This window comes from Ixodes scapularis, unplaced genomic scaffold (assembly GCF_016920785.2).
Source record: "Ixodes scapularis isolate PalLabHiFi unplaced genomic scaffold, ASM1692078v2 PGA_scaffold5__190_contigs__length_132052651, whole genome shotgun sequence".
Lineage (NCBI taxonomy): Eukaryota > Metazoa > Arthropoda > Arachnida > Ixodida > Ixodidae > Ixodes > Ixodes scapularis.
The window spans coordinates 55,508,480-55,534,499 of record NW_024609880.1 but is presented as its reverse complement, the minus strand read 5'-3'; the positions used below and the strand labels follow the sequence as shown (position 1 = coordinate 55,534,499).

General features: G+C 44.6%; 3 protein-coding genes across 4 annotated transcripts in view; 1 reads left to right on the top strand and 2 right to left on the bottom strand.

The window, feature by feature from the left end:
• LOC8051954 (protein Mo25) overlaps positions 1-2,449 on the bottom strand; it is a 29,976-nt gene extending 27,527 nt beyond the window's left edge. Inside the window, exon 1 of the mRNA XM_029975579.4 lies at positions 2,297-2,449. The gene's annotated coding sequence lies outside the window, so the exon portion shown is untranslated. The remainder of the gene's footprint in view (positions 1-2,296) is intronic.
• Positions 2,450-2,599: 150 nt separating this feature from the next.
• Positions 2,600-20,897, top strand: LOC8051948 (golgin-45). 2 transcript variants are annotated; one of them, XM_002434144.4, is made up of 8 exons: positions 2,600-2,924; positions 3,261-3,357; positions 7,194-7,428; positions 8,735-8,975; positions 11,009-11,208; positions 12,207-12,335; positions 15,233-15,482; positions 19,065-20,897. In XM_002434144.4, exons 2-8 carry the CDS (start codon positions 3,333-3,335, stop codon positions 19,224-19,226), a joined length of 1,242 nt encoding a protein of 413 aa, XP_002434189.3. In that variant the 5' UTR covers positions 2,600-2,924; positions 3,261-3,332; the 3' UTR covers positions 19,227-20,897. The 2 variants fall into 2 exon arrangements, with proteins under 2 accessions (XP_002434189.3, XP_029831440.2); XM_029975580.3 differs by having other exon boundaries at positions 2,621-2,802.
• A 2,986-nt stretch (positions 20,898-23,883) lies between these two features.
• The window catches only part of LOC8051955 (protein Wnt-11-like), a 46,055-nt gene continuing 43,918 nt past the window's right edge, over positions 23,884-26,020 (bottom strand). The window contains exon 6 of the mRNA XM_002434143.4: positions 23,884-24,656. Within this exon, the coding sequence (XP_002434188.2) occupies positions 24,482-24,656 (175 nt within the window). The 3' untranslated portion in view covers positions 23,884-24,481. The remainder of the gene's footprint in view (positions 24,657-26,020) is intronic.

The window sequence follows — 26,020 nt, the reverse complement described above, 5'->3', positions numbered from 1 at the left end:
AAGAACAGACTGAAGGAGAGAAAAGCCTCAGCAGCGACACAGGCCATAATTAAAAGTTGTAGAAAGAAGACAGACAGGTGATTACATAAGCCTATTCACGGATTTGGGCAAAATACGTCTTAATACAGATGAACCAGTTTGTTTTGCAAGTACATGAGTAATACAAAATGAATCAGATCTGCTTTCCATTTTGTTCAGTGAGCAACAAGATCAGCTTTTTAAACATCCCATAAATCCCGTAAGTGCAAACTTCAAAACTGCCTGCTGTCCATCACGAACGTGAGAAATGTGTTAGCACCAGCCAACTGGGTGGTCTGATGGTGATGCCCTCTGACAACTGTTCCAAGTCTATTATTGGAATATTGAAAAGCAAAACCCTTAGTGTTTATGCTACTCCAACTAATACATATCAGAATAAATGATGGGAAGTGTTTTTTCTTGTACTCTTTAATCTACAGAAGACAATGCGTGGGTGGAGAGAACAGCTTTTTGGCCTGGTCAGCATATTATAGCCCCAGACCAGTGGAAATGAAGCACCACTGTCAGCTGCTATTCAACGTAACTGGTTTAAAAAACAATAAAAAAAACTTTGAACAATACTTAGCACGAAATGACTGAACTGGATGCTGCACAACGATTCGGCAGGGAATGTAGAATTTTATTTGGAAGGGAACATGGTATGTCTCAACGTTTTGAGAATTCATCGCATGGTCCCTGTGCACAGTTGAAGCTATAAGCACGAGCATGTTGTCCTGGACGATGCTTGCGTTGCACATGCTTGACAGGGACGCTGAAGGCCAGAAACTCGCTCTTGTAACTTGTGCTATGCTCGCATGTAGAGACCCGGAGCGTAGTATTAAGTCTCTCCCAAGGGAGACACCTGATCTTTCTTGGTTTCTGTGGTACCTTCCAGAACAGGTGGTGCACACCAATAAAAAGAGGTACTACCCTACACAAGATTCGACACTGCGTTTCTGCTAGTGTAGAAAACGACCTCTGAAAAATGACACGCGTAATTCTAAATTTTTCGTTTTTCTTTTTTACATTTTTTTCCAAGTCTTTTGCATGGACTTTTGGTCTTCCTGATGTCACCAGCGTTTCGGAGAGCGAATAAATATGACATTATCGCTACTACATTATTATGAAGTTTTGTAAAGAGACAGTACAGGCCTTTTGGCAACTCGAACGCTCAATTTTCTCCGGTTCGCGCCTACCTCTGGCAAGGAGAGACAAGCGCGTGGCTCCTCATTTTCTCCAAGAGCTAGGTACACCTACACTTCGTCATCGTGCAATTCCTCCTCTCCCCTCCCTTCCCCGCCGGCCGGTGAGCGCAGAATAATGTTGACTTCGGTCCAATACCACTTTACCCTCTCTGGTCCCCTCCCCAACCTTTACGAAAGTTCTCGCAATGGACGAAGTTTAGGAAGGGGCAAACAGTTTTAAACACTCGCATTCAAAGTTGACAAAACCACTGCTTTGAGCACCGTTTTGTGTATCTCCTCGGCTTTTTTCTTGCGTTCCTTACAAACAAGAAAAAGCTAACAAAAACAGTTGGTCGTCCTTCAGTTGGGTTGACTAATCGCTCGTGAAGCGAAACGCACGATGGATAGTAAAGTCGTGTCTCTCGCCTGGGTTTGGTTAGAAGTTTTAGTTTTATGGGTTTTTTTTTTTTTTTTTGTTTTTTCATGCGAGATATTGTTTGACCTTGCTGCCAACACGACAAATTCCCTGAAACTTTTTTTTTTATTCTTGGGGCGACACCGAAGCGCTAAAGAACTACCATCGACGCGACGTACGGGACCGAAAGAAACAACTGCACGACTACAATTGGATCTGGCGCCGCAAAAACGCTCGCCAAAACAGAAGAAAAACCATGTCCTTACAATCTAATGTTTTTTTTGTTTTTTTTTTCCTTTTTATGCCTTTTTTGTCTCGGAGAAAATTGTGTTCACACACATCGAGAGAATCGAAGGAGTAGCATCATCGGACCGGGAGTATATCACTGATAGTTTTCGCGACACCGGCCAACAAGAACTGGCAGTCCGATGGCGGCCAAAGAACTGGCTTGAACGTCGCCGACGACTCATTCCAAGTCAAGTGGACGACATCTGCGCGAAACGGCGACGAGAAACTTTACTGGCGCGTTCCAACGAAGACGAGGAGGCCTAGTTGAGTCGTCTTTGAGGCTAAGCCTAAAATTATTTACCAACAGTACGGGTCTACCTCGCGGTACCAGGCAACTTCGTGTACTGGGGCTTCTTTCGACAAAGCAACTAAGATCATGGAAATATCTTACCTCTTGTTTCGAAGTGGACGACAGGTAAAAACCTGTTTCGTGGGGTGGTTAAATCCAGATAAATTGCGGCTCAAACACACGACTTCACACCGGAGTTCATGACTGACGTAAACAGCTCCGAATGACGTTACACTAGTCATCGACCGATTAAGAGTGATGGTTTCGAATCTAGAGTCAAGTATAAATAAAATAAGTATAAAACTAACATTTTATAAAATATGTATATTTAGTAGTTGAGATTTAAAATGTGTGTTGATAAAGTATGCCAACATAAGCTAACTAAGTTACTAAATTGTGGCTCCTAGTCGTCAGCTGAATCAGCACGGTGGTGACGGTGGGGAATCAGCGGAATGGGTTCAAGAACGGGGTTAACACGGGCAGTAGTACGATCAACTTTGGTCTACACGAAAAAATACGGGTCGCTTTGACACCCGCAGAGTTTCGCTATACGCGGGAACAAACAAGAAACAAATCTTTTAAATCTAGGTCACTCAAATTAAGCAACCGTAAGTCCAGAGACACTATCCCTCCTCCTCCGTCTCGAGACATTTTTCCTCATTGAATCGTAATGCTGATCGAATCACCGTCTTGTCAACGTCATCCAGTCACCAGGGCAGCGGCGACCGTGGTAAATTCCCCTTTTAATTACGGTTCATAATCAAAGAGCCGCCTGCTCTGGGCTGTGCCGTTAACGAGGAGTATTTGCTAGAAACTTACCGAGCTGTTCCTGTGATGTCTGTGTGCCGTTCAAGTCGCCGCGTCTACTACCGTATGGCGCGTTGCATTGTTTGTAGATCATTTCCTTCATTGCACGCATGGAATGACTTCGAAGTAGGGCAGTCGCTTGCTCGTTGGAGCGGTCTTGTTTTTCTGCGCGTTCTCCGACCGTTTGTTGATGGTCGAATGGTACATCAGTATGCGGGGACGTGTGTGTATGTATGTCGCTGCGGCAAATATGTTACAGATGCAGGGATTCTGATGTCGGCTCGGTGACAGGAAGCGCCTCATCCGAATCGAGCGGAGTCAACAAGCCGTGATGCAGACCGAAATTCTCGCGAAAGGTGTGTGCTGCCACTGAGATGACACGTTTGCTCGAGTTGGCCGAACTGCATCGGCAGGTGGAACTCGAGCGTTCGTAACCGGTCACCTGTTTGGTTTAGAAGCGCTTATTACCTTACAGAACAAAGCCCCCTCTCTCTCTTTGTAACTTTAAAGGCACTTTTCTTGTTTTTTTTTTTTTTTAAGACTATTCTGTGTCTATTCTTGATTCCCATCGGATGGCATTTCGCAAGTGCTGCCATTGCTGGGGATTGACTTGCAGTTATATCTACTTACTGGTTCCTTCGAACTACGACTCCTGCGGTGTGAGACTAGCATGGTGAACAGAACGCTCGTGGAACATAAAATACCAGCATGGCCACGAACAACATCACGTGCAAGCTATGTATTGGTTAATGCGAATAAAATGCCATTATGATCAATGTTAGTCAACTAGATAGTAAGTTAATCTGATAACATAGAATAAGTTAATCTGATTGTATGCACAAACTTGTGATATAGGATATTCTTTTAACTTGAAGGACAAAGTAGGTGCATGGTACAGTTTTACAAAAATATTTGTCAGACTAGTTCACTGACAGCATTGTTCATCTCTTTCTGTACCACGGGTAAAACATTCTGCAGTGCAACATCCATTAGTAATTCAGGTAACATTTTGTGGGAATGGCAGCTATTTTTTCATATTGCTGCATTTTCCTCAGTATTGTCATGCACTGATTTATTCTGTCTGTTTTTATTTGCACAAAGTTCAGCAGGTCTACTCTTCATGTCTAATTGCGATGGAATTAATGTCAATTAAACAGCATTGCATGACAGTTCCCTGGTCATTCACCATTGTCCTGTTACATTTCCCTTTTACTGCAACAAAATTTTTCACAAAAAAAAAAATTAAAAAAATTACTATAAAAAATTATTTACCATATTTGTTATATAATTATTGTGAGGTTTCCCATCCTCTGACTGGAGTAACTAATGTTACATTAAAAGACACCACAAATGAAGAAGAAAAAAAAAATAAGTTAACAACTTTTAAAAGGACTTTTAAGTAACCTCAGTGTGACACAGCGACTCCTAAGGGATGACATCAAGTTTTAAAATAAAAAAATAATTCTACTTTGCCCCATTTCGGCATAACTTGGCAAAAAGCAAATGCAATGACCCTTGTGACCCTATTGGAGTGACAGATGGAAGCTTGTGACAGCTCTCTTCATAGGAATAAATTCCGACGATACATTGTCACATGTTTCACTTCAACGCTTCAATCGGCTCTCCCTTTGACAAGTTATGATAAAAAGAAAAGATAGAAACTAACTTATTTATTTTTTATTTAGAACCTCAAGGCTTTTTTTTAATGTGTTTTGATGCTTCTGAGTTCCGCCCAATTTTTTACGACTTTGAGTATGTGACATGCTCCTTGTGGTATAGCTATTCAGAGCTAAAATTCAGCTAAAATATGTCCATCTTGTCAAATTGTCTACCATAGCTTCTTACAGTTTACGTGTTTGTTCAATGTAACTTTGCAGTGTAGCGTACCTCATAATGTCAAACCAACTTGCCCAAAATCCAAGTATTGTTAGTCTTCAATCTTGCTATTTGAGAAATATAGCAGAAAATTTATCATGCAATGATAATGAATACATAGCATACAACTCCCAGTTTAAAAATTTCTGTGCCTGCAAAGTACTCCCCAAAGCTCACACTTGCAAAATTTGAAAAATATTGGGCTTGCAAAAATAAACTTGTCTATACACGTTTGCAAGTCTGGCTTCAGGGCACTGCCATCTTGCTCGGCTGGGGTACGCTTGGATGCGTCAAAATCCGATTACGAAGCCTTGCTAAGGCGTCTTAATCAGATTATGGCCGCGCCCAAGCACGGCCCAACTGAGCAAGATGGCGGCGCCCTGAAGCCGGACTTGCAAACGTGTAGATTTACCATATTTATCTGGACTATCTGCATCGGCAAACTGTGGTTGAAAGAAAAATGTTTTTCTGTAAATAGTCCATACCCAGTGCATAGCTTACACCTGGTGCCTGGTCCACACATAAAAAATTCTTTTGTGTAGCCCACCTTAAGAAATGCAAGTTATATTATGTCTCAAAGACGCTTGTATTATACATAAATCATCATTGATATACTGTCATTCAAATAGTTTGCAACGCATTAAATTTAAACTTTTAAGTGTGTATAGTTTGCAGACTGTAGTCCGGAAAATATGGTATATTAGTCAGCACAGTTGCCAAAGAAGGTCATCATTACTGATGCCACGGGGGCAGTGAAAAACACTGGCTTTATAACAGTAAAACAGGAGAACCAATTCCTCCCCAAAAGTAATGCGTGATAACTCTTGTAAGATTGAAAGCTGCACAAGCACTCAGAAGCTGTGGCCCTCCTCCTAGTTCTGATTTTGAACACTCGCATTTTCGGTCGCAGTGATGAGTGCAAGTTTAAGGTTCTGGGTTTGTTTTTTGGTGGGGGATGAGTATGTTGATTTAATTATGAGTAAGTGCTTGTGTGCATCATTTTGCTTATATTGCCTTGATAACTTAACTGGTTTTGCTGTGGGGGGTATGCGTGGGTGCATAGATGGACAGACTAGTGGACAAAATTCTGGGAGTAGGGGGTTCTGCTAAAGTTAGGTTGAAGAATTTCTGGTTTTAACCAAAAAAAAACACCGATAAACGTCTGCCAGTATCGAAAACACAAAACCGGTTAAAACCAAGAAAACACCCATTTCTGAAAATGTTTTTTTCTAAGAGAGGGCTGTTTTTGTCGAAACCCTCCTTTTTTAGATGCTTGTTGGGTGCATATTTTTTTTACCCAGAACCAAGCCTGCTATCAGTCAATGAAATCACAGACCTTGGAGGACAATGGCACGAAAGTAACGTCAGTTAGTTGGTCACCACGGATTTGACAGAATGTCCCTATTGCATTCAAGTCGGAGCTGGATGATGATGTCCAAGACTACACAAGCGGTTGTTGTCGGTTGAGTTTTGCGAAAGAAGCAAGAGAAACTTGGCCTTCCTCATGGCAAAAACATTTTCTTGCAAACATTGAAATTTTTGTCATCACACGGAGCAGAGAGGGACCAGGACACAAAGGAAACGAAAAGCTCCAGTTGACTATGTTAGAGTACTTGATTTTTGGCCTGTGTTCTGGCTTGTTGTTCATGATTTGCGAGTACTGTTGCACTGTGGGAAGTGCGAGGCATTAGGGGGGTGCATACAAATTTTAAATTATATTTGAACTCGTGGTTTTTCATGAGTTTCTTTTCACCGATAATCAGCGTTTCTAGAGTATGTGTGAAACAAATCGCTGAAATACACTGAGTTTTGATAAATAAATGGACACCAGAAAAATCTACGGCCTACCATAATATACCTAGAGGTGCTTCACCCCCGAAAGATAACCCATCCATGTTTTTGGCACGATTTGCTATTTTTTTTTCTTTTTCGAAAAGCCCAAAGATAGGCAATTTTTTTAGGAATTGCAGGGCCCTGGCCAATGGTGACTTCGGCAGAAATGGTGTCACTTAGCTGGGACCGGAGATAAGCGAACATTGCTCACTGGGAAAGACACCCGTCTTTGGTTCATCACCCCTCCCTGCAATCACAAAATCTCAAACTAACATAACATTTTTTCAACTTTTTTCGATTGCATACCGAAAGTTAGCTCACTCTTTATTTTCAACCGATTTGCTTTTGATTTTGAGTGGGCTATCTCTCAGAATATTACGGTAGTGATAATGTATTTCATGCATTAGAAATGGATTAGAAGAAGGGATTTCGACGATAATTGCTCGTCACGCCTTCTGTCACATGGGAAACTTTGTTCTGGCAGGAAAGGCACAGCTCCAGTCTGCTTTGAGGTCAGAAGGCGACGGAATGGAAGACGGCGGTACGACCACGAGTTTGGCCCCGCTGTGCCCCCCGTACTCTCCGCCCCCGTTGTCGTCGTTTCCCAAGGACATCCCGGTCCCGGTCAAGCGGAGGGAGCCCAAGTTCGTACCGTACGAGCCTTACAAGGCGGCCGTCACACCCATTGTGCCTCCGTCAACCGCAAAGAAAGGCCACAGGTGAGTGACCTCTGGGATCGCAGTGTTTGGAGGGGAAAGGGTTACCGAAGAATGTTGAGATGAGTACAGGCGCAGACTGGCCGGTGAAACATGCTAACAATTTATCCCATCTTGGAGACGGTGTTGTTCTTATTCTGCTTTTTACCCGCACCCGTTCGGAGGGGTTAAGTAGTTACTAAAAAGACTGCGCATCATTTTCTCATTGGGGTGTGCTTGACTTGTTTCATATGCCTTCACTTCGTGGTGACGGAAATTGCAGTGTCACAGTTGCCTCGTATGTCAGTATGTTTGTTTGATGAATGAAACTGACTAGCGGAGTAGTACTCTGATTTTACCAGACCTTGCACTCCTGCCCAACACAACAATCTTTTTTGTTCCATAAGTTGCCGAACACCATTTCGGTAGCCTGCAAGATCCCTTGAAACATTTTAACAGATTGTTAATATTTTTTTTGGATACTCAGAAATGTTTTGCTGTGTAGTCATTTTCGGACAAGTATGTACTGTATCCTCATGTTGGAAACAGCTTCAATTGGAGGATGCAAAGGTATTGGTGACCATAACCAGCTGAGATGAATCACAGGTTTGTTTGTCTGTCACAAGCCTTACCAGTACGAGTTCTGCATGCTGAAACAACCCCACTGCTCATTTTCAACAGATGTCCTTTGTAACAGATCCACAATGTAGTAGTGCCACTCCCGCCACTTTGGCACAGGTTGCAGAAGCTTGAGAGCTCCGGCGTTCTATGGATGACTGGGTTCTAGAACAAAACAAAAAGAGATTCTGAGATTTTTTTTTTTTTGTGGCACAAACTTAAATTATGTTAAATAAATATGCAAAACACGAAAGACAAACAAAGACATCAAAAAGATTGGACAGTTCAATCCTGTCTTCCTCATGTCCTTGTCTGTCCCTTGTGCTTTAGATATTTAGTATGTTGAGCCAACTATCCCACCTTAATATTTTAGTGCATTTCAAAGCTACGCTCTCCAGGCATCCTAGAAAACCTGGAATTACAAACATATGCATCATTTTTTCCTCTTAGAAAGGCTACGAAACATTGCGGCATGCCCTTTTTTCAGTATATCTCAGAATGCTTTTCTTTCAGGTTTATCTCTGAAAAAAGTGTGCCTTGCAATGTTTGGTCGTGTTTCTAACAGGGAAAAAAGCCATGGATGTTTGTGATTTTCTTTTTTTCTTAGGACGTCTGGGGTGCCGGATTGAGTTTGCACCATAAAAAGGCAATCTCAAAAACCACCGTAGTACCCGTTTAGGCTTTGCCGTCACATATGTCGACCCATTTTCAGAACAAAGCTGGCTGCGCTCGAGATTCCCTTTCCGCTGTTGAGGGACGGCTCAGCCGGGAAAAGAGGAAGCCAGCCATCCCCGGTGATATCGGTGGTGCGCGAGGTCCCAGAGGGCACGGCCGCGGAGGGTTCGGTCCCGGAAGGGGAGACTGCGGCCCGCCTGGCCTCGCTCCAGAAGCAGCTGGAGGTGCTGACGGAACAGAAGAGGGATGTGGAGGACCAGCTGAGGGTGCAGCTGCAGGTGAGCAGAGGCCAAGGCCAGCTCAAATGCGTAGACGTGTACAGGGTGCGGCACTACATGCGTTAGCGCACAGCAGCACCATGCAGGTGGATCGAAAGCTTGCACTGCAAAACCCAGAGATCCCTGGTTCACTGCCCGTTTTAATCTGGACAAGCATCGTGCCGACGTGTACAGTCAAACCTCGTTATATCGAACAGTGCGAGGACCATGAAATAGTTCGGTATAATCAAAATTCGATATACAAAATCACACCAAAAAAGCGTCAAAGTACTGCGCAATTTAATCACTAAAGGGCAAGCGGCAAAAATGGCTACTCACTGGAAACGCTAAGGTTAACTATTTATTCTGGTGAAAAAAACTGCCGCAGCGTAGATTGCTTCATGGAGTTGACCGCATGCCTTATTACGATCCGCTCCACTGTCTCCAAGCGGTCCACCAGCGCCAGACCACTACTGTCAATTGCACTGCAGTAGCGGCGTAAAAGCGAGACCGTCTTCCCGACAATGTTGTAACAGGCTTTGAAACGTTGTAGCCACCCGCTATACTTGCGGCAACGTTTTGTGCTTGGTGGATGAACGCGAAGTCCTTTGCTTTCTGTTGAAGCATCGGCCCCGACGCCAAAATGTTCCAAGCCCTTGTGTCCATAAAGCACATGTGAAGTGATCTTTCCACCTTTTCGAAGGCCGGTGTGCGAGCACGGAGCGCGTGCTTCGCTCAGCCTTTAATTTGATGTCGTTTTTCGTCTTCAGCAGCGTGCTCAAAGTGCTTCACGGTATGTTGTACGCTTCGGCAACACTGGACTTCTTTTCTCCTTTTTCAACACAGCGGATGATTTTAAGCTTTGCAGCAAACGTCAGCAACTTTACGTTTGTTGCCATCAGTACGACACATACAGTTGACGCAGCGTCGGAGGAACGAAACTGCGGGAGCCACGCACAGGGCCACAGGGCATGAGTAAGTGATGCTGGCGATACGATTGAGCTGACTGAGCCCGTATGCCGCTGAATCTGGATGGCGTTCCCATCACCAAAGGCATAAAGCTTTATGCGGGCACACGTTTGAATAAAAGTAGCAAACGCCTGCTGCGGCACCGCTATCCTACGATGTGTTGCGGGAAAGCCCGCCATATCCTCCAACGTGCTGCGGGAAAGCCTGCCGCCTGTCTCCATAGCGCTGCTTTCCGGCGCTGCAAAGTTCGATATATTCATTTTTTAACCGACCGAGTTTGCTATAAAAAGTTTAAAATGCATGTAATTCTTATGGTCGTTCGACAACTATTCGATATAAGCAATAATTCTCTATATCCGTGTTCGATATAATGAGGTTTGACTGTAGTCATGTGTCACTACTATGCTGCCGTTATCCTAGGATAACGGTGGTACTGCTCTGGCTAGACTTCTCATCTAGTACAGTGAAGACGCTAGATGCCCTTTGGGGCCGACTAACTTCCTGCTGTCTGAACTAACGTGCAAAACAGAAAATTACCATGAGCTGGTACAGCGGTGTTGAAGTTGGTTCGGTAGAAATGCCATGCTGGGAGCTCTAGGTACCATACTTGTGGTATGGTGCCTGGAGCGCTTCTCTGACTTGCGTCCTCAAATGTGGACACAAATGTATCCTCAAATGTGGTCCTTGGATTTCTGCTCGATGGCGTCATAAAAGCGTCGCACTGTTGCACGCCACAATCCTGGCGGTGGCATGACAGCAGAGGTAGATGCTGGAGACGGATGTTCCGTTCTAGGTTGCTCTGAAGCTAAACAGTCTACGAAATCTACTGCAGCAATGAGTCGGGAAGCCGCATTGACGGCGACTCTTGCATCTTCTCACCTTCGCACGTCCCATAATGCACTGCTAGGATCGCACTATGCGACGGCGTGACACTCCGGCTTTTGTGACATTGTTCATTGCCACTTCAGGGGCCTCTTTTGATGCTTAGGTAGGACGGGATGCCAAACACGCCAACCGGAGACACGTTCTAGGCGCCACCCTTTCGGCATGGACGCCGCCATCCTTGTAACTTCCTCTCCCCGCAGGTGAACACGGAGCTGAAGAAGCTGCTGGTGGCATCCCTCGGTGAGGACATGCAGGCCCGGGTGCAGTTCCTCAGTGAGGACAAGGCCAAGCTGGCCGAGGACATCAGCTTCTACTCAGCCAAGCTGCAAGAAGGCATGGAGGAGGTGGACCGCCTGTCCATCCAGTCGGACGTCTGGCGCAGCAAGTTCCTCGCCAGCAGGTGAGGACGGACGGGCCTTCCCTTTCCGGCGTACCAAACTACGGTCTGGTCGAACGCATCGTGGAAGGTCCGAGAACCCAGGTGGCAACCTTCCTCGAGGAGGCCGTCCAAATGCTCGGGCCACGTCGTGACAAGTGCCTCAATCTACGCGGTGAATACGGGGTGAAGTAGCTACACTATGTGTCCAAATTTTGTGCTAATTAAAACATTTTTCGTCACTCGTTTTCCTTTTTTAAAGCGCAGCTCTTAGGCACCTGTTGCCGGCTTGAGCAGCGTCGCTGTGGGTGTAACCGTGCAATGCATTATGGGACATGCGACGTCACTGATGACGTCATCAGTGACGTCACTGGTGACGTCATCCACATCGTCTTCGTCGTCGTCACTGATGACGTCATCGGCATCTGCATCGTCATCGTCACTGATGACGTCACCGGCATTTGCATCGTCATCGTCACTGATGACGTCACTAGTGATGATGACGTCATCAGTGACGTCACTGATGACATCTTCACGAGACCTCTAGGGGTCATGAACCCCCGTGAGGTCACGTGACCCTCGTGAGGCGATGGCGACGCCGCTCAGAGGGAGGAGTAGCAGACAGGATGAGGACGTGAGGAGGAGGGAGGAGGAGTATACTTTCCCCGCTGTACGCTTCCCTTCTCCTCAAGAGCTGCACTCTAATTCGGCGTTACAGGGAGTTGTAAACGGCTTTCTTTTTTTTTTACTTAGTTAGCTAAAAGCTTAAAAGAAAAGCAGGCCTATAATTTGTTGCAGGGTAAGAATAGGTAGAAAAGCTCCTCCCTCCCACAAAGCCCTCCACTCTTTCCACTTTAGCAGAGTGAATACTGGAGAGAAGGCGAGTGGAGAGGAGGGAAGCATCGATCATGGCATGCAGGGAGCTTTGTGGGAGGCACTTGTCCCGCTTATTAACCTACAACAGATTTTCGTACATTCATTTTTTATTTGTGGGAGCTTGACTGCATCAATGCGCCTCGCAGCCTGATGATTGACGAGCTGGCTGGCTGGAAGGCACGCCTGATGCACCAGTGCGAGGACTTCCAGGAGTCGCTGCAGTGGATCGCCAGCGAGCACCAGCACCTTGAGACCAACGTGGTCGCCACATACAGGTGGGTCATCAGAAAACAAGGGCCGAACTCGGTCCCAAAGCAACAGCTTTATGTGGAAACCATCCAAAGACCTTGCTAGCTTGCCCTGGTCCAATGACGGCGAGCAAAGCTATGGATAGAGTGTCGGCTTAGGAACCAACGCTCTTTCCAGTCGTCCGTCGCTTTCCCGTTGCTGACACTCCGATAGTTTGACACTCTCCCATGACTAACACTCTCTTATACAGCTTATTCGACTCTCGCTCCCTCCCACGGTTTGTTGTCGTAATGGGCGCAACCAATGGCATCCCCTCCCTCCCTCCCTCGACTCTGGTGTGTAGAAGCGAGGGTTGCCAAGTAGGGTAGGAACTGCGTGCTATCTAGTAGGCATGGAGGCAATTCATGGTCAGGTTGTGTGGGCGGGGAATTTTGGAGAAAACGACGCAATGCCCCCAAAGATGAGGTGCACGGATGAAGAAGAAGAGGTCTTTTGCACATTCACAACTACCGTATAATGGCGTGTAAGGGCTGCACCCGTGTAAGGGCCGCACCCTCCTATTTAGGACAAAATATTGCAAAAAAAAAAGAATTGGAGAAATTATTCGTGTATGCACCGCACCCCCTTGTTTTTGAGGCGCGCCAACTGTAATGCATGAAAGTTTCTATGAATATATATTGCTAGGTGGCGCTAGCCACCGCCCGAGCACGTAGCGGCATGTCTCTGCGTCTCCGATATTTGCTCTCCACTCATCCGTATCACCGTATGGCACAATGGCTGCCGACCTCGATCGTGGTCGGCCGCACCGTCAGGATGCGTTAATGTTTCGGCCGGAATACATTGAGAAAAGATAAAGAATATGTCAGCTTCCGTGGCAAGCGCGAGGAATGAGAATTCAGCAGGCTCGGCTCGCACGCGTGCACTCAGGTTTCTGAACGCCACTGTACACTCTGGGGAGGTTTTCTTTTGTTCTTCTTTTCGTGTCAAAGCGTCGTGATTTGTCTGCCTTTTCGCGCAATCAGTGCTATGGGCAAGTACCACTTCAACAGTCATACGGGATTCAAGTCAAAAGTTGCCGCGCATGCTATCAAGTACAAAAAAAGATGCGTACTGCGCAGTATGTAAACTAATTAAATCCGACTGACGATTCAGTCCAGATTCCGGAGTGAAGGCGTTTTCGACCAGTGCACCTAGCGCGCTAATGTAAGTTCATTTCAAAATGTGGATACAGGTTGTTTTTTTTTATCCGTGTATGGGCCGCATTTTGAAAATTTGCCCTCAAATCGGGAAAAAATAGTGCGGCCCTTACACGAGTTTATTACTTTGCCACATGTCACAGTGCACATCATGCCGACAGCAAGTGCTGCTCAATAGAAACCCCATTAAGTGCCCTCCTTGCATCTGACGGAATGTCTAAGTCAGACGATTTTTTCCATGTGGGGGCATCGTCAAAAGTTAGGTTTTTTTTTATTTTTTATTTTATGTACTACTATTAGGAAGTCACACTCTTAGTCAAATTTGTGTGGTGCACCTGTGCTTCAAAAACTTTCTTACATTGGAAAGCAAATAATTAAAGGCACATTGAAGGGGCTTGCCACTTCCACATTTCAGGTCACTAATTTGTGAGCGAAGAATTTTTATAGAACCATAAAATACTACCACGAATGCATTGCTTCCCTGTTAAAAATTGTGATGAAAGAAGTACTGTAATCTACTGTAATGATTACAAGTACTGTAATCGAGTACTGTAATGAAAAACTGGGGGATAAGCGCTTGTTAAATCCGAGCGTAAAAGTGCAGAAGGGGGCACTTGATGGGGCTGGCTTCTCACTAGCGTGCTCAGAGAAGCGGCTGATGCAGAGGAGCATCTCGGTAATCTAGATGGGCTCGGAAGTCTGGCATGGGTGCTTGATACGTCCTTTGTTTAGTTTTCTAGCATTCCAAAAATAGCGGGTGGGTGCTCATTGTGAAGCGGGTGCATGCTCGGTATTTTACGGTATATGCCTTCCTTCTTTCGTGCCGTCACCTGGCCAGTTTTCTTCCAAAAAGGTGAAACAGTTAGGCAGTTCTAATGTATCTGATGGCCTTTTGTTAATCATGCATGTGACCCTCAGTCGAATGCACCTTCCTTTTGCGACCGGTAGACCGTGACACACTGCAACTTCGTCGTCTGCTCGCTTTCCAGAGCACAGACAATTGGGAGGAATTTGGGGAAATTTCATGTACTGCACCGCAGTTTCACGTACAGTTTCATGTATTGCGCCGCCATAATTTCACCTTGAAAAGCAGCTTTAACTGGCAGTTTTTTGAGCTACACAATCTAAACAGATTTTCTAAATACCATAGCATTACCTTTCCCGGGATACTATTCATTATCTCTAAATTTAAAGTATGCACTGAGAAAATGGCAAACGAAGGTTATGCCAAAATCAACGAAGCAATAAATAGCATTTTCCCAAAAACCACGTTGAAATCTTCCAGCACTCTGGGGGGGGAGAGGTCATGTTGCATGTCGTAGAACTTGCAAGTCGAGCAGGCTCTCTAAAGACATATGGTATTTTAATTGTTTTATTGTCATTTTGCTGGCGTGAGCTTCGCCAGCATTCATCTCACACCATCAAACATCTTGTAACTCGTCAGAAACGAGCTCTGCTGTGTTCCAACATTTTACATCACATTTTTAGCATTGCCAGTAGAGCATCTCAGCATCTCGGACCAAACTCGACAATTTAATGACGTCGGGAAAAGGTTATGCGACTCATAATTTGGGTTAATAGTTTAGATGTGTCAATTAATGTGTTCGGCCAATTTTTTAAGGCAAATCGGCGACTATCGAAATTTCGTCAGAGCTCACTTTTAAGAATGTTTTAGGTTGAAAACCCAAATGTCTGTGAGGAGTCACTGAACCGGCCTCTTTTGGCAGACTGCTGTCGAAACTGCACGAGGTGCTGGCGACGACCGAGCCGATGAAGAGCGGAGACGGACCGGCGTTCAAGCCGCCGGCCGAGGCCCCGCCCCATGACCTGCTCCAGCTCTGTGCCGCCACCCAGCAGCTGGCGAGAGCCGCCTGCCAGGCGGTGCACGGCAGTGCCAACCTGAGGCTCCTGCCAGCTCCGAGCGTAGTTCCGACGCCGGCCGAGCGTTTTGCCCAGAAGGCGGAGGGAACCTTTGAGGTGAGCGCCTGCCTCAGTGAAGTGACGGACCTCCTTTTAGTAAGCTTCTGCGCATGAGTAGACCCCCTCCCCCGACCTTGCTACCTGCCGTCGCCTATCTTTGCACATATTTCGTCTTTTCTGACGATTCCTTTTTTTGAGTGGTGTCGATAGTGTGGGACATAACAAGCGATGAAAGGCGACACTGCGGCACGAAGCAAATGTGGTCCCGCGGGCAGAGGCACATTGGGCTGCCCTTCGTTCATAGCTTGCTGACGACTCCCCAGACGACGCATTTACTTGAAAAAAGTCCAGTGTGTTGTGCATATGTTTAGGCAGAGGGAAGTTGGTCAGCCACAGTGGGCATCTGGTGTCTCCGTTGTGGACGAGAAATTTAGCCAGTGCAGTACCACCAGTGGACTGGTGTCTTTAACGTGCACCTTGCAGTAGTGGTACACGATTGCACGCCGGTACGATGCTCGTCCAGATTGAAACGGGCGGGGGTAGGAATCGAGCTCAAGATCACTCGGTTCTGCAGCACGAGTTTTCGCTCCACAGGCTCCGAGCTGCACCGAGCTAGCACACTCGGTTACCGATCCCCCGCTGCCCGAGTGGCATACAGCACGTATCTTCATGTATCAATCAAATTTAGCCTCTTTGCATTCTGTTGCGCTTGGAATTTTCTGTAGAGTTGTGACTATTTAGTTCCCATTTCAATCCAGATGAGCGTCATATTGACGTGCCGTCATGTGGTCACTACCACGTGATGTATGGTAAAGGCCCCAGGTTAGAGGTCATACTGCTCTGGCCAAGTCGTGCTTGGACAATGAGATACCTGATGCCATCTCAAAGGCACTGGTCTTGGTGGTTTTCTCCTTATTGTTCAACCAAATTCATTGCAAGTGCACAAGCTTGTTCAGTTTTTCTTGTTGAGTGCAAATATCTGGTCACCTTTTCAGTCAGTACATTATCAGTCTTGAAAATAATTAAAACTCACCTGCCTTTGGTTTCAGGAGCTATAGTAAATCATCTACTCCACAAAAAAATTATGTTTAATGCGTGGTTAGGTACTACAAAATATACAGAATACAATGTTGGAAGTACTTTTGTGGTTGAACCATTATTAGTGATTTTAAAGCAGATTGAAGGTCAGCGTTCAATGTTGGGGGATTAAGTAATAAAACCATAGATCAGTTGAAAAGTTTTCTAGGTTTGCAGGAAAGAATCTGCCCTCAACAATGCATGCCTTGCAAATTAAGTTTCATATTGCAAGTAAAAGTTGCTTTTCTATCTGCCCTAGATGTTGAGATACCCCTCCTGTGAATCTCCAAGGAGCCCTAAATCGGTGACAACAATAATGACATTACTGTAATTAAATTACTTTTTGTGGTAATGAGTAATATAATGAACTACTTTTCCTAGGTGGGTCATTTATTAATGTAATAAATTACTTTCAGGCAGTAATTGGGAGAAAATTACTCTACTTTTGAAATTACTTTTGTCCCAAATAAAAAGCTTCCTTTGCGAGCTTTAAAAAAAAAAGAGAAAAATTAGTTTGCAAGGCCAAATATTGTGAAAGAGACATCAGAGCAAATAAACGATGGCCATCTAAGCCCAAAGCCTCGTGCGAAGAACTTTACAAACGCACAAAGGCAAGCTGGAAAGGCAAAGGAGAAAAGCTTACGTGAAAAGACAAAGTTGCAAGTCCATTGCTCACAAACTCCAGGCAAGACAGACTCTAGCCGTCATGTCATCACGACGATGCCAGACGTAGTTCATCCTTTAGCTGACAGTGCAGTGGGAGCTGGGAGCTCACCAGAACCAATCAACCACCTTCCTTCTATCACCTAACCCGTCCCTTTCTCTGCACGAGGGTATGAATGAGAGCATGGTTATGGGGTGAAAGGCAGACGTGTGACTATTCCAACGAGCACGTAGCTTCCAAGGCGAAGGGCGCATCGCCAGTGAAGTCAACACATTTTAAAACCTGAGAGGACAGGACAAACAGAACCTGAGCCTTCTTGCTCTTTCCTTGAGAGGAATGACTGGAAACACGTTGACTTGTGCTCTTTAGAGAATAGGATTAGATTGCGTCTGGAGGTGGGAGGTAAACGTTTCATGTGAAGAGTCCTTGTAAGAACGAGCTCCTATGGCCCGACTTAACATACTGACACAAACTATAACTTCTAAATCAGAAAGACTGAAACATATCACCTTTAACGAAGGACCTTCACTGTTGAATGAACAGTGAAACCGGCAAGTCGACTGTCTTGGGAGTCACATATAAAGGAGAAGCTACTTATCACGTTTAACACTTATGTCATGTGCGCCAGCGAAACGGCTGTTCACTATAGTTCACTTTGAGGCGCATAGGACTGTTGCGGTGTAAACAGGAAGATTTGAGTTTTGATACATGTACCATAAATAAAATGAGCAAAGATTACTGCCTCAAACTAATAAAAAGTAATGTCAAATTAATTTCATTACTTTGATGTCATTTATTTATGTTTTTGCAGTTCAGAAAAGTAATTATGCCCTTTTTCACCACAAGAAAAAAAGCATGTTTTGCACATTGTTCATATGCGGCTTGAAGTGGTTCTTACGAGATTTGGTTGCCGGAGGAAAAAAGCGATGCTTTTGGCATTTGGAATGTGTACGTCTTGATAACATAACATATATCTCGTCTACAATCTTAATTCTCTACATGAAGGGGAAAATCAGTAATGCTCCGCGAGAAGCCAGACTTTTTTTACTATGGTTCTTGAGGTCAAAATGGGTATAGAAATATAACTTAATTAGTTCTTGAAAGTAATTTTGCCATCTCTGCCCAAAATTAAATCTTTGAGAAATACTGTTTTAGCATAAACTTCAGTGCAAATTCAACCTGCATAGATATTATAAATTAATATTATGGCACCAACATCAATCAATAGAATTAAGCATCTAGCAAGATAGCAGTAGATTTCAAAATCACCATTAAAAAAAAAAAGATTCTTCCACAAAGATTTTTTGTCACCAAAGACCCATGTCCTTTTTAAGGCAGACTAACTTCCCAGTCTTTAAATATCCATGTAGCAGATTTGTCTTTTTCTTTGCATAGAATAATGTCATCTACTTTCAATTTTTGTGATTTCGAGATACACCATCTGACATGTAGCCCTCCAATAGAGTATGTATCTGTATTAAATTAGCTCCAGATAAGTGGAGTGACATTTACACATGGCAATCCTCGTAGCAAACTTGATGGTACCAAACAAAACATGAATATAATCGAACCGGGTGTGAACTCGAAACTGGGAACCTCAGAGTGGCAGCAGACATTTCGCTATAAGACTTAGCCCCTTAGCGAAACGTCAGCTGCAAGTCTGAGCCTCTTAATTACAAAAGTGCAAAGGACAAGGACAGAACAAAGAATGAACAGGACAAGTGCTTGTCCTGTTCATTCTTTGTTCTGTCCTTGTCCTTTGCGCTTTTGTAATCAAGATGTTTAACCAACTACAACTAGCCCAACAGTTAATTTTAATTTAAGTCTGAGCATTCCGGGAGGCTTGGTCTGAAATGAACGGTCACTGAGCCCCACATCGTTTGATGTCGATCTTGCAGACTCTGAAGCGCTCCTTCTCGCCGGTGTCGACTTCAAACACCTCTCTCTCTCCCGGTATGACTTTGGAGAAGTGTCACCACGTCAACGGTAAAACGACCCACGAATGTGCCACGACGCTTGCCTGCTGCAGGCACTGTTCGGGTCACCTCGAGGAGGTCTGACGGCGGCTCCTCTCGTCCGCCGCTTCGATTTTTAAAGATGTTGGCCAAGTGTGCGTCCCACGCCTAAAACACTCGTCACACGAAAAGCCTGTGCGGCCTTTCGTGAAACAGGAACGACATTTGCTCGAAGACTCTAACCGCAGTGAAAGGGACCTACAAGGCAACGTGAAGCAAGCTTGCGCCAGGGAGCTTCGTAGGTTACTGATGAAATTTTTATGTCGTCGCTCTCCAGCTGTTTGCTTTTCCTCTCGTTTGCTTTTCCTGCCGTTTGTTTCTAGCCTCACACATCTGCCTCTCTGTGGTTTCCACATGTGTTACTTAACATTGTACATATGTACAGTGACAGACTTCAGTCATGTGTAAGCTACGATAATGGACAAATCGACGACCAGCATTTCACTGCGATGAAAGTTTTGTGTGCAGTCCCATTTTTGGTTTCGAGCGCAAAATTGAAGGGGTGCATGTTGGGGCAGCATTAGTACCGTCTGCATCAATCTGCCCATTGGAGAAAAACTCTTTGGCTTTGAAGCCAAACCAGTGGTCTCAAAAAAGTGTGATGAAATGGAAGGATTGTTGTGTTCTTACTCGCTTTTCTTTCTCTTTTATTAATTCCACTCAGAGTTTGCACAATGGAAGATGTGTCAGGGATTCATTCACGCTTTGTGCATGGATTTCATACTTGTTTAGACTCGTCGAAGGACTTCTCAGGCCTTGCATGTTGCACAGTGAACTCTCCGACAAGTGAACGTGACTATGGAGATTTGCAGGTGTCACATTGCCACATATATTAACCTCTTTATTTGACCGTCACTGCCGTTCTGAGAACTTCTTTAAAAGCTAGCACTTGCTCTACAAAGCTAGCATAATTTTGCCCTCTTCCCAAGGAATGTGGACAAGGCAGTAATTCTGGTAGTGAGTACACCTTATGGCAGCCAGTGGCGGATGTTATCCGCTGAGTTACCACTCTCGATTTCGCCATACTCGAGCTATCATCTCGGCAGCACTGCAGTATCTGTGCGGGTCACGGCGACAGATCGACGTTGCCTCTTTGAAGGAACCTGCAAGGGGCCAAAGGATCTCGAGGTTGTGCTTGCAGCTACTATTTTGAGGTGATTAACGAAATAACTTGGTCTTTTTGAATGCTAGCTGGTAACATTGGGCAAACGGACCAACTGCAGCAAACTAGTTTAATACTGGTGTCAATACTTAAATGCATGCGTTTGCGCGTTTCGATACTCCGTGCAGAGAAACATTGTGCAGAAACGGGCATGACTTCGATAATCGATTGCTTCTAGGTATGTATGCTCACATCGTGTCGTCAAACAAGTTACATCGAGCCGATTAACGGCGACTCAGCATTGCAAGTAATGACTCTTTGAGGGCAACTTATAGGATTTTGCTTGTACAACTCCGAAGGCTGGAACGCGGTGCAAGAATGTGAATTGCCCCGGGGCTCATCTCAGATGTGCGTACCAACCGTCTTTGCATGAAGTATGTCGGAACCAAGTGCCTTATTTGTAAGCATGCGCAGAGGCATACCCCTTGGGTAGGAAGTCCTGCAGGCGCCTTGACTTACCGCCAGCAGCATTGGGGGTCGGTTTTGGACATTTTGCAGCATTGTTAACAAGGTGAAATGACCATAAATAAATATAATAGGATTCTTGTTATGCATTGTTGCAAGCATTCATTGTTGTTGTCATTGTCCTGTACAACATTTTGTTTGGGAGCAAGACAGAGTTCCTGAGGACAGCACTCGAGCGAGACAATTGGGAAAGTTTTAGGGTTACATTTGGTGTCGCATAATGTGTGCAGAATGTGTGGCGAGTTATGGTTGTATGTTTTCAGAACTACACACTGTAGGTACATTCAATGAAAATTGCAATAATTCACGGTAGTGCCTTGAGACTGAAACATGGAAAGGAAAGACAATACATTAACACATCTTCAACATTCCTTTTTTTTTTGCAAGAGTTTTGGTGTTTTTTTTGGCTATTCAGCACAGATTGTTGAATATGCAGAGTTGTGTGTATGACAAAAAAAAAAAGCATAGATCCTACCTACAGTCCACACCCATCTCTGGAAGGTTGGTAGCCTCACATGAATAGAAAAGCAAACTGGTGTACATCTCTAGTGATTATGCATGGTTTCTCAAGCATTCTTTTTTCTTTGATTAGGTGGATCACTCTTCCACTCGGTTGATCGAAGCATGAGCAACCAGATCTGAACTGTGGCCATAGCTTGCGATACATAATGGTAGCTGCGAGGGAGAAGTCGGCACACGGGCTGGAAGGTGGCACATGTGCAGTACGATTGCCTGAGTCTAGTTGCTGCACATCACTTTTTACGTGCCATCGTTCGTTGCACTTCGTTAATCATTGCACTATGCAGTAGTACACAAAGCAGCTATTGTGGTTTTGTTTCAGGGCAGTGTCTTGCAAAACACACAGCAATGACTTGAGGATCTGCCAGCACCAACGTCATGCGTGGTCGATGCATTGCCCTCTTTCCGGGTTAGGATGTTGCAATCGCACTCGCTGAAGCACCGCTAATGTACGGGGACAGTCTGATCACTTTAAAGATCGCCTCTCGCAGGTGCAAAAGTGTCGCTCTGAAATATGCCGCATTGGCGTCGGCACACGCTCAAGCAAAGTAGTTTTGAAGCCACACACTCAGCTCCATTGCAGTGCTAACAATGGAGGTCTTGTGGTTATCGTACTTGCAACCTCCCTCCATCAACTATCATTACGTCGTTTGAATATAACTACATAAAACAAAACATTACCCGTACACGAATACAAACTCGCTTGTATCGAATTATCTTTCTTCAGCTAGGTGGGGCATTCATGCCTTTGCTATTGGTAATACTAACTGTTCCACAACAAAACTTGCGATGAAGCATTGCTTTAGTGAACATATATACTTTAACATCGCTGAAACCCTCGATGTAGTCTCTGGAAAGCTCCTTTTCTTCCCATCCCATTTCACCACACAGATAGAACGTTTAGCTGCCCCCTCCCTCATATGATCATGGCTTTCCCTATTAGAGACCAGCGCGCTGTTTACAAACAAAGCGGCGTTGGCGCACACCGGGCATGAACACTGCACGTGTGCAGAAACCACAATTGCACGAGGTGAAGCATCTGCACGTGCGCCGTGCCAACAGCAGCGCCCCGCAATGGCGTGACGTTGGAGCCATGTGTCGGTCTATAAAAACACTATCCCGCCTTCCCCCAAGAAGTTTATATGAAAACTAGGACAGTGACTTTTGTCGTGGCCCAGAAATTACAAATGGCTCGTTGTTCTGAATAAAACTTGAGGAGATAAACGGTGAACCCCCTTTTGTCAATAATCTGAGATTCGAAAGGAAACTGGAGAGACCTCTCCTCAGGACCGCCGACCCTGTGCTCTGACCAAGCTTATTTGTAAAATACTGTCTTACTTTCTTTTTTGCCGCCGTGACATTAAAATTTGGAGTTCTTCGAACAATTCTAAATTGACAAAAATTTTATCGGCGAATGTTTTCTAGATTTTTTCGGATTTACCGAAAACGTGGAACCCTACTTATAACTAGGATTCCGTGTTTTTGGAGTTTATTTCCAGTAAAATTCAGAGGATGTTTTTCTGAATTTATTTTTCTGCTAGAAATTCAGGGCTTATCAAAGTTTATTTTTGTTGGATTTCCAATTCTCTGAAATTTAGTATATTTTAAAGTGTTCCTAATTTTCAAAATTCAAAAACAAAATGAAGGACACATAAACATAGCCTAAATTCATTAGTATTCACCTTCTGTAAAATCCTGATATTCCAACCCCCAAAAGGTAACTTTGGGCTTGATTTGCTATTTTATTTTAAACACCGAAAAATGGCCCACTCCTGGTAATCATACTGTTAGGATCAATGATGACGTCAGTGTAAATGCGTCTGTTAGCTATGGCGGGATTTAATCTAACAATGCTGACTGGGAATTGGTCATTTTTGCTTCATTGCCCCTCACCGCTATAAGTTTGGCAGGGACACGTAATCTAAAAATAAAATTTTTTAAAACTTTTCTTAGTTGCACACCATAATTTAGCCCACTCCTTATTTTCATCCAATTAGCTCTCGATTTTAGGTGGGCTATCTCCCGGGATATTAAGGTGTCCCGAAAGATATTTCTGCAGCACCCTTGCCATTGGCTATCTATCCCATGACAAAAATTGCAAAGTGTTGCCTCAATCGATGTCAATACTTTCAGATAACTAAACTCCTAGACACTCACTGGGAAAAATGGAAGCTTCAGTTGCATTCCTCTTCCATTGAAATCTACGGGCTCATAGCTTTCACTGTTGTAGAAACACTATCCCTCCTTACTCTAAGAAGCACAAATAGTATGGTCCAAACTAGAATCCTAAACAATGGCTTTAAATGTGACCCAGAGGTACCATGACCCATTGTCCTGAATGGACCTTGCCAAGCTAAAAGGTGAACCTCCTTTCGTCAGTAGTCCGACATTTCAAAGGAAACTGAAGTTGCCTTTCCTCAGGACCACTGGTGCTGTGCTCTTGTAAAATTTATTTGTAAAACACCGTTTTTTTTTTTTTTTTTTGCTTTTCGTTTTGCCATCGTGACCTTACACTTCTGAGTTTTTCTGGATAAATCCAAATTGCCATAAATTTTACCGGCGACTGTTTTTTTTTTTTTTTTTAATCAGATTTATCTGATTACACAGAACCCTACTTACAACTGACTTTACAATGTTGGTCTTCAGAACACCTCCAGGCGATCTTATTATTAACCCTCTTCCACAGCTTCACACACATCACTCTCCTAGAACTTTGCCCAATTTTCACACGACACACGGCTTGAACTGGCAAACAATGTGATGCAGTCTATGCACTCCGCATGACTGTTGGTGGCTATAGAACATTTTGATAACTGCCTTCCATGCACTGCCATCATTGTCAACTAGGCTGTGGAACTTGTTCTGGGCATGCACTGTAGCCCTCTTCTGGAGAATATCAGGTGCCATGCATGTGACTCGGCATGTTTTGCCTGGGTGATAAGCGCTGGAAAGGTGAATATCCAGCGACAAGCCATTGACCCTGTTGGTAGGACCACACAGTCCGATTGCAACTCTCCAGTGACGTGACGAGCAGCTTGTTATCCCCGCGATCACAGCGCGGATCCTGTCTCCTTTGCCGTTTGTGCTGTTGTTGTGTTCTACACGGCCCCGTAATGGCGACTGTGTCCACGAGGCTTCCTCGCCTGGGCCCTCTTCACTTGCACACGTCCACAAGTGTCCAGTCGCTGCAGGTCTTGCACTCGACGAAACAGCACCAGTGGTATCGGCAGTGGCAGCGCTCGGAGACCTGCTTGCGGAGCGTGATGTAGCCGCGGCCGCAGCACATGGAGTCGCAGCCCAGAGTTCCGGATTCCGTGCTGTTGCACGTCCTGCACACACATGCGGAGAATCGTACCATAGTCTTATTCTTATTAAAGTTTCATTGCTTGTAGATAGTAGTAGTAGATTGAGGTTTAATGGCGCAAAAGCAACTTAGGCTATGATGCGCCAAGAAATAAAAATTGCTTGTAGATAGTTGTTGAGTTCAATCTAAGGTGAGTGCTTTAGATCGTTTGGAAATTTTGTAGCTGCCAAGTTTTTAGGTGATCTGAACAGACCTGTAAGGCTGTGAAAATAACATAATTTATACTGAAATGTCCTTCGTACTAACTTCATACAAACAAAAACAGGTTTAACGAGAGCGCGGGTGCTATTCGTGTAGTTATATTTTTCTTTTTATATTGCGTGCACCAATTTTATTTGAAATATGCACCTTTTTTTCCCCCTTTAATATTAGGCGACAACACGAACGAAGATTGTGAACCGTACACCGGATTGCTGTAATCCACCCTTTTCCGAATTACCGGTTTGAGAGTTTTTTCGGTTGAAGTTGCGTGAAAGTGGCGCAATCCGAGTGCTAACATTCCTTCGAACAACGAAGCTAGATCCTGTTGCGCCCCTGGACGACGGCAACCTAGACTGAGCTCCCAAAAACATAGATTTTGTGCCCATTGGTGCTTATTTTTTGCCCTAAGTTCGTACACCCTAAAAGATTTTACACCCTCAAGAGTGTAACTCATTTCGTCCCAGGGCTAACACCCAGAGTGTTATAGACCTGGATAACACCTCAGTCTTTCCCAGGGCTAACACCGAGGATGTTGTAGCCCTAAGGGTGTTCAGCAGCACCCTAATATAAGATGTTAGCGATTTTAGCAGCATTCTAGGGATATTAATCACCGAGCTACGCGCTTACAAGCAACCAGCACCACATGCAGTTCTCACGTGTGAAGAAACCGCAAATACGTACGCAATGCATCACGCACGACATAGGAATCATGACCATATTGACTTCTGCACCGCCTTATGTGCTCAACAATTCAAAGACGTTCATTCGCAGGTGCCCGTATCCGCAATTACAAAGGTTGCACGTATGTTGCTCTTTTTTTTTTTTTTGTCAATATTTTGGATAGATAGATATATATTTATTTCGGCTCAGGAGAGCCGTGGCGACGCTGAAAGGCAAGTAACCCATACCGTTAAATTAAGGCCCGCGGCGCAACGTACAAGGACGATGGATGGTATTGTACAAATGAATAAAATAGAAACGGCGATGATGGCATAGAACTTTATGCTATATCTAAGTTCAAGGAATGTATCTTGAAGCGAAAAGCATTGGTACAGAAAATAATCATTTGACATGGTCTCTAAAACAAGCTGTTTGAAGTAGGTGTCAATGCAGTAAACGCCCTTCAAA

Coding starts and splice junctions, on each gene's coding strand:
- LOC8051948 (XM_002434144.4), top strand. CDS start 3,333: ATGCAGACCGAAATTCTCGCGAAAG. Junction 11,209..12,206: donor AGCAAGTTCCTCGCCAGCAG/GTGAGGACGGAC, acceptor TGCGCCTCGCAG/CCTGATGATTGACGAGCTGG. Junction 12,336..15,232: donor AACGTGGTCGCCACATACAG/GTGGGTCATCAG, acceptor CTCTTTTGGCAG/ACTGCTGTCGAAACTGCACG.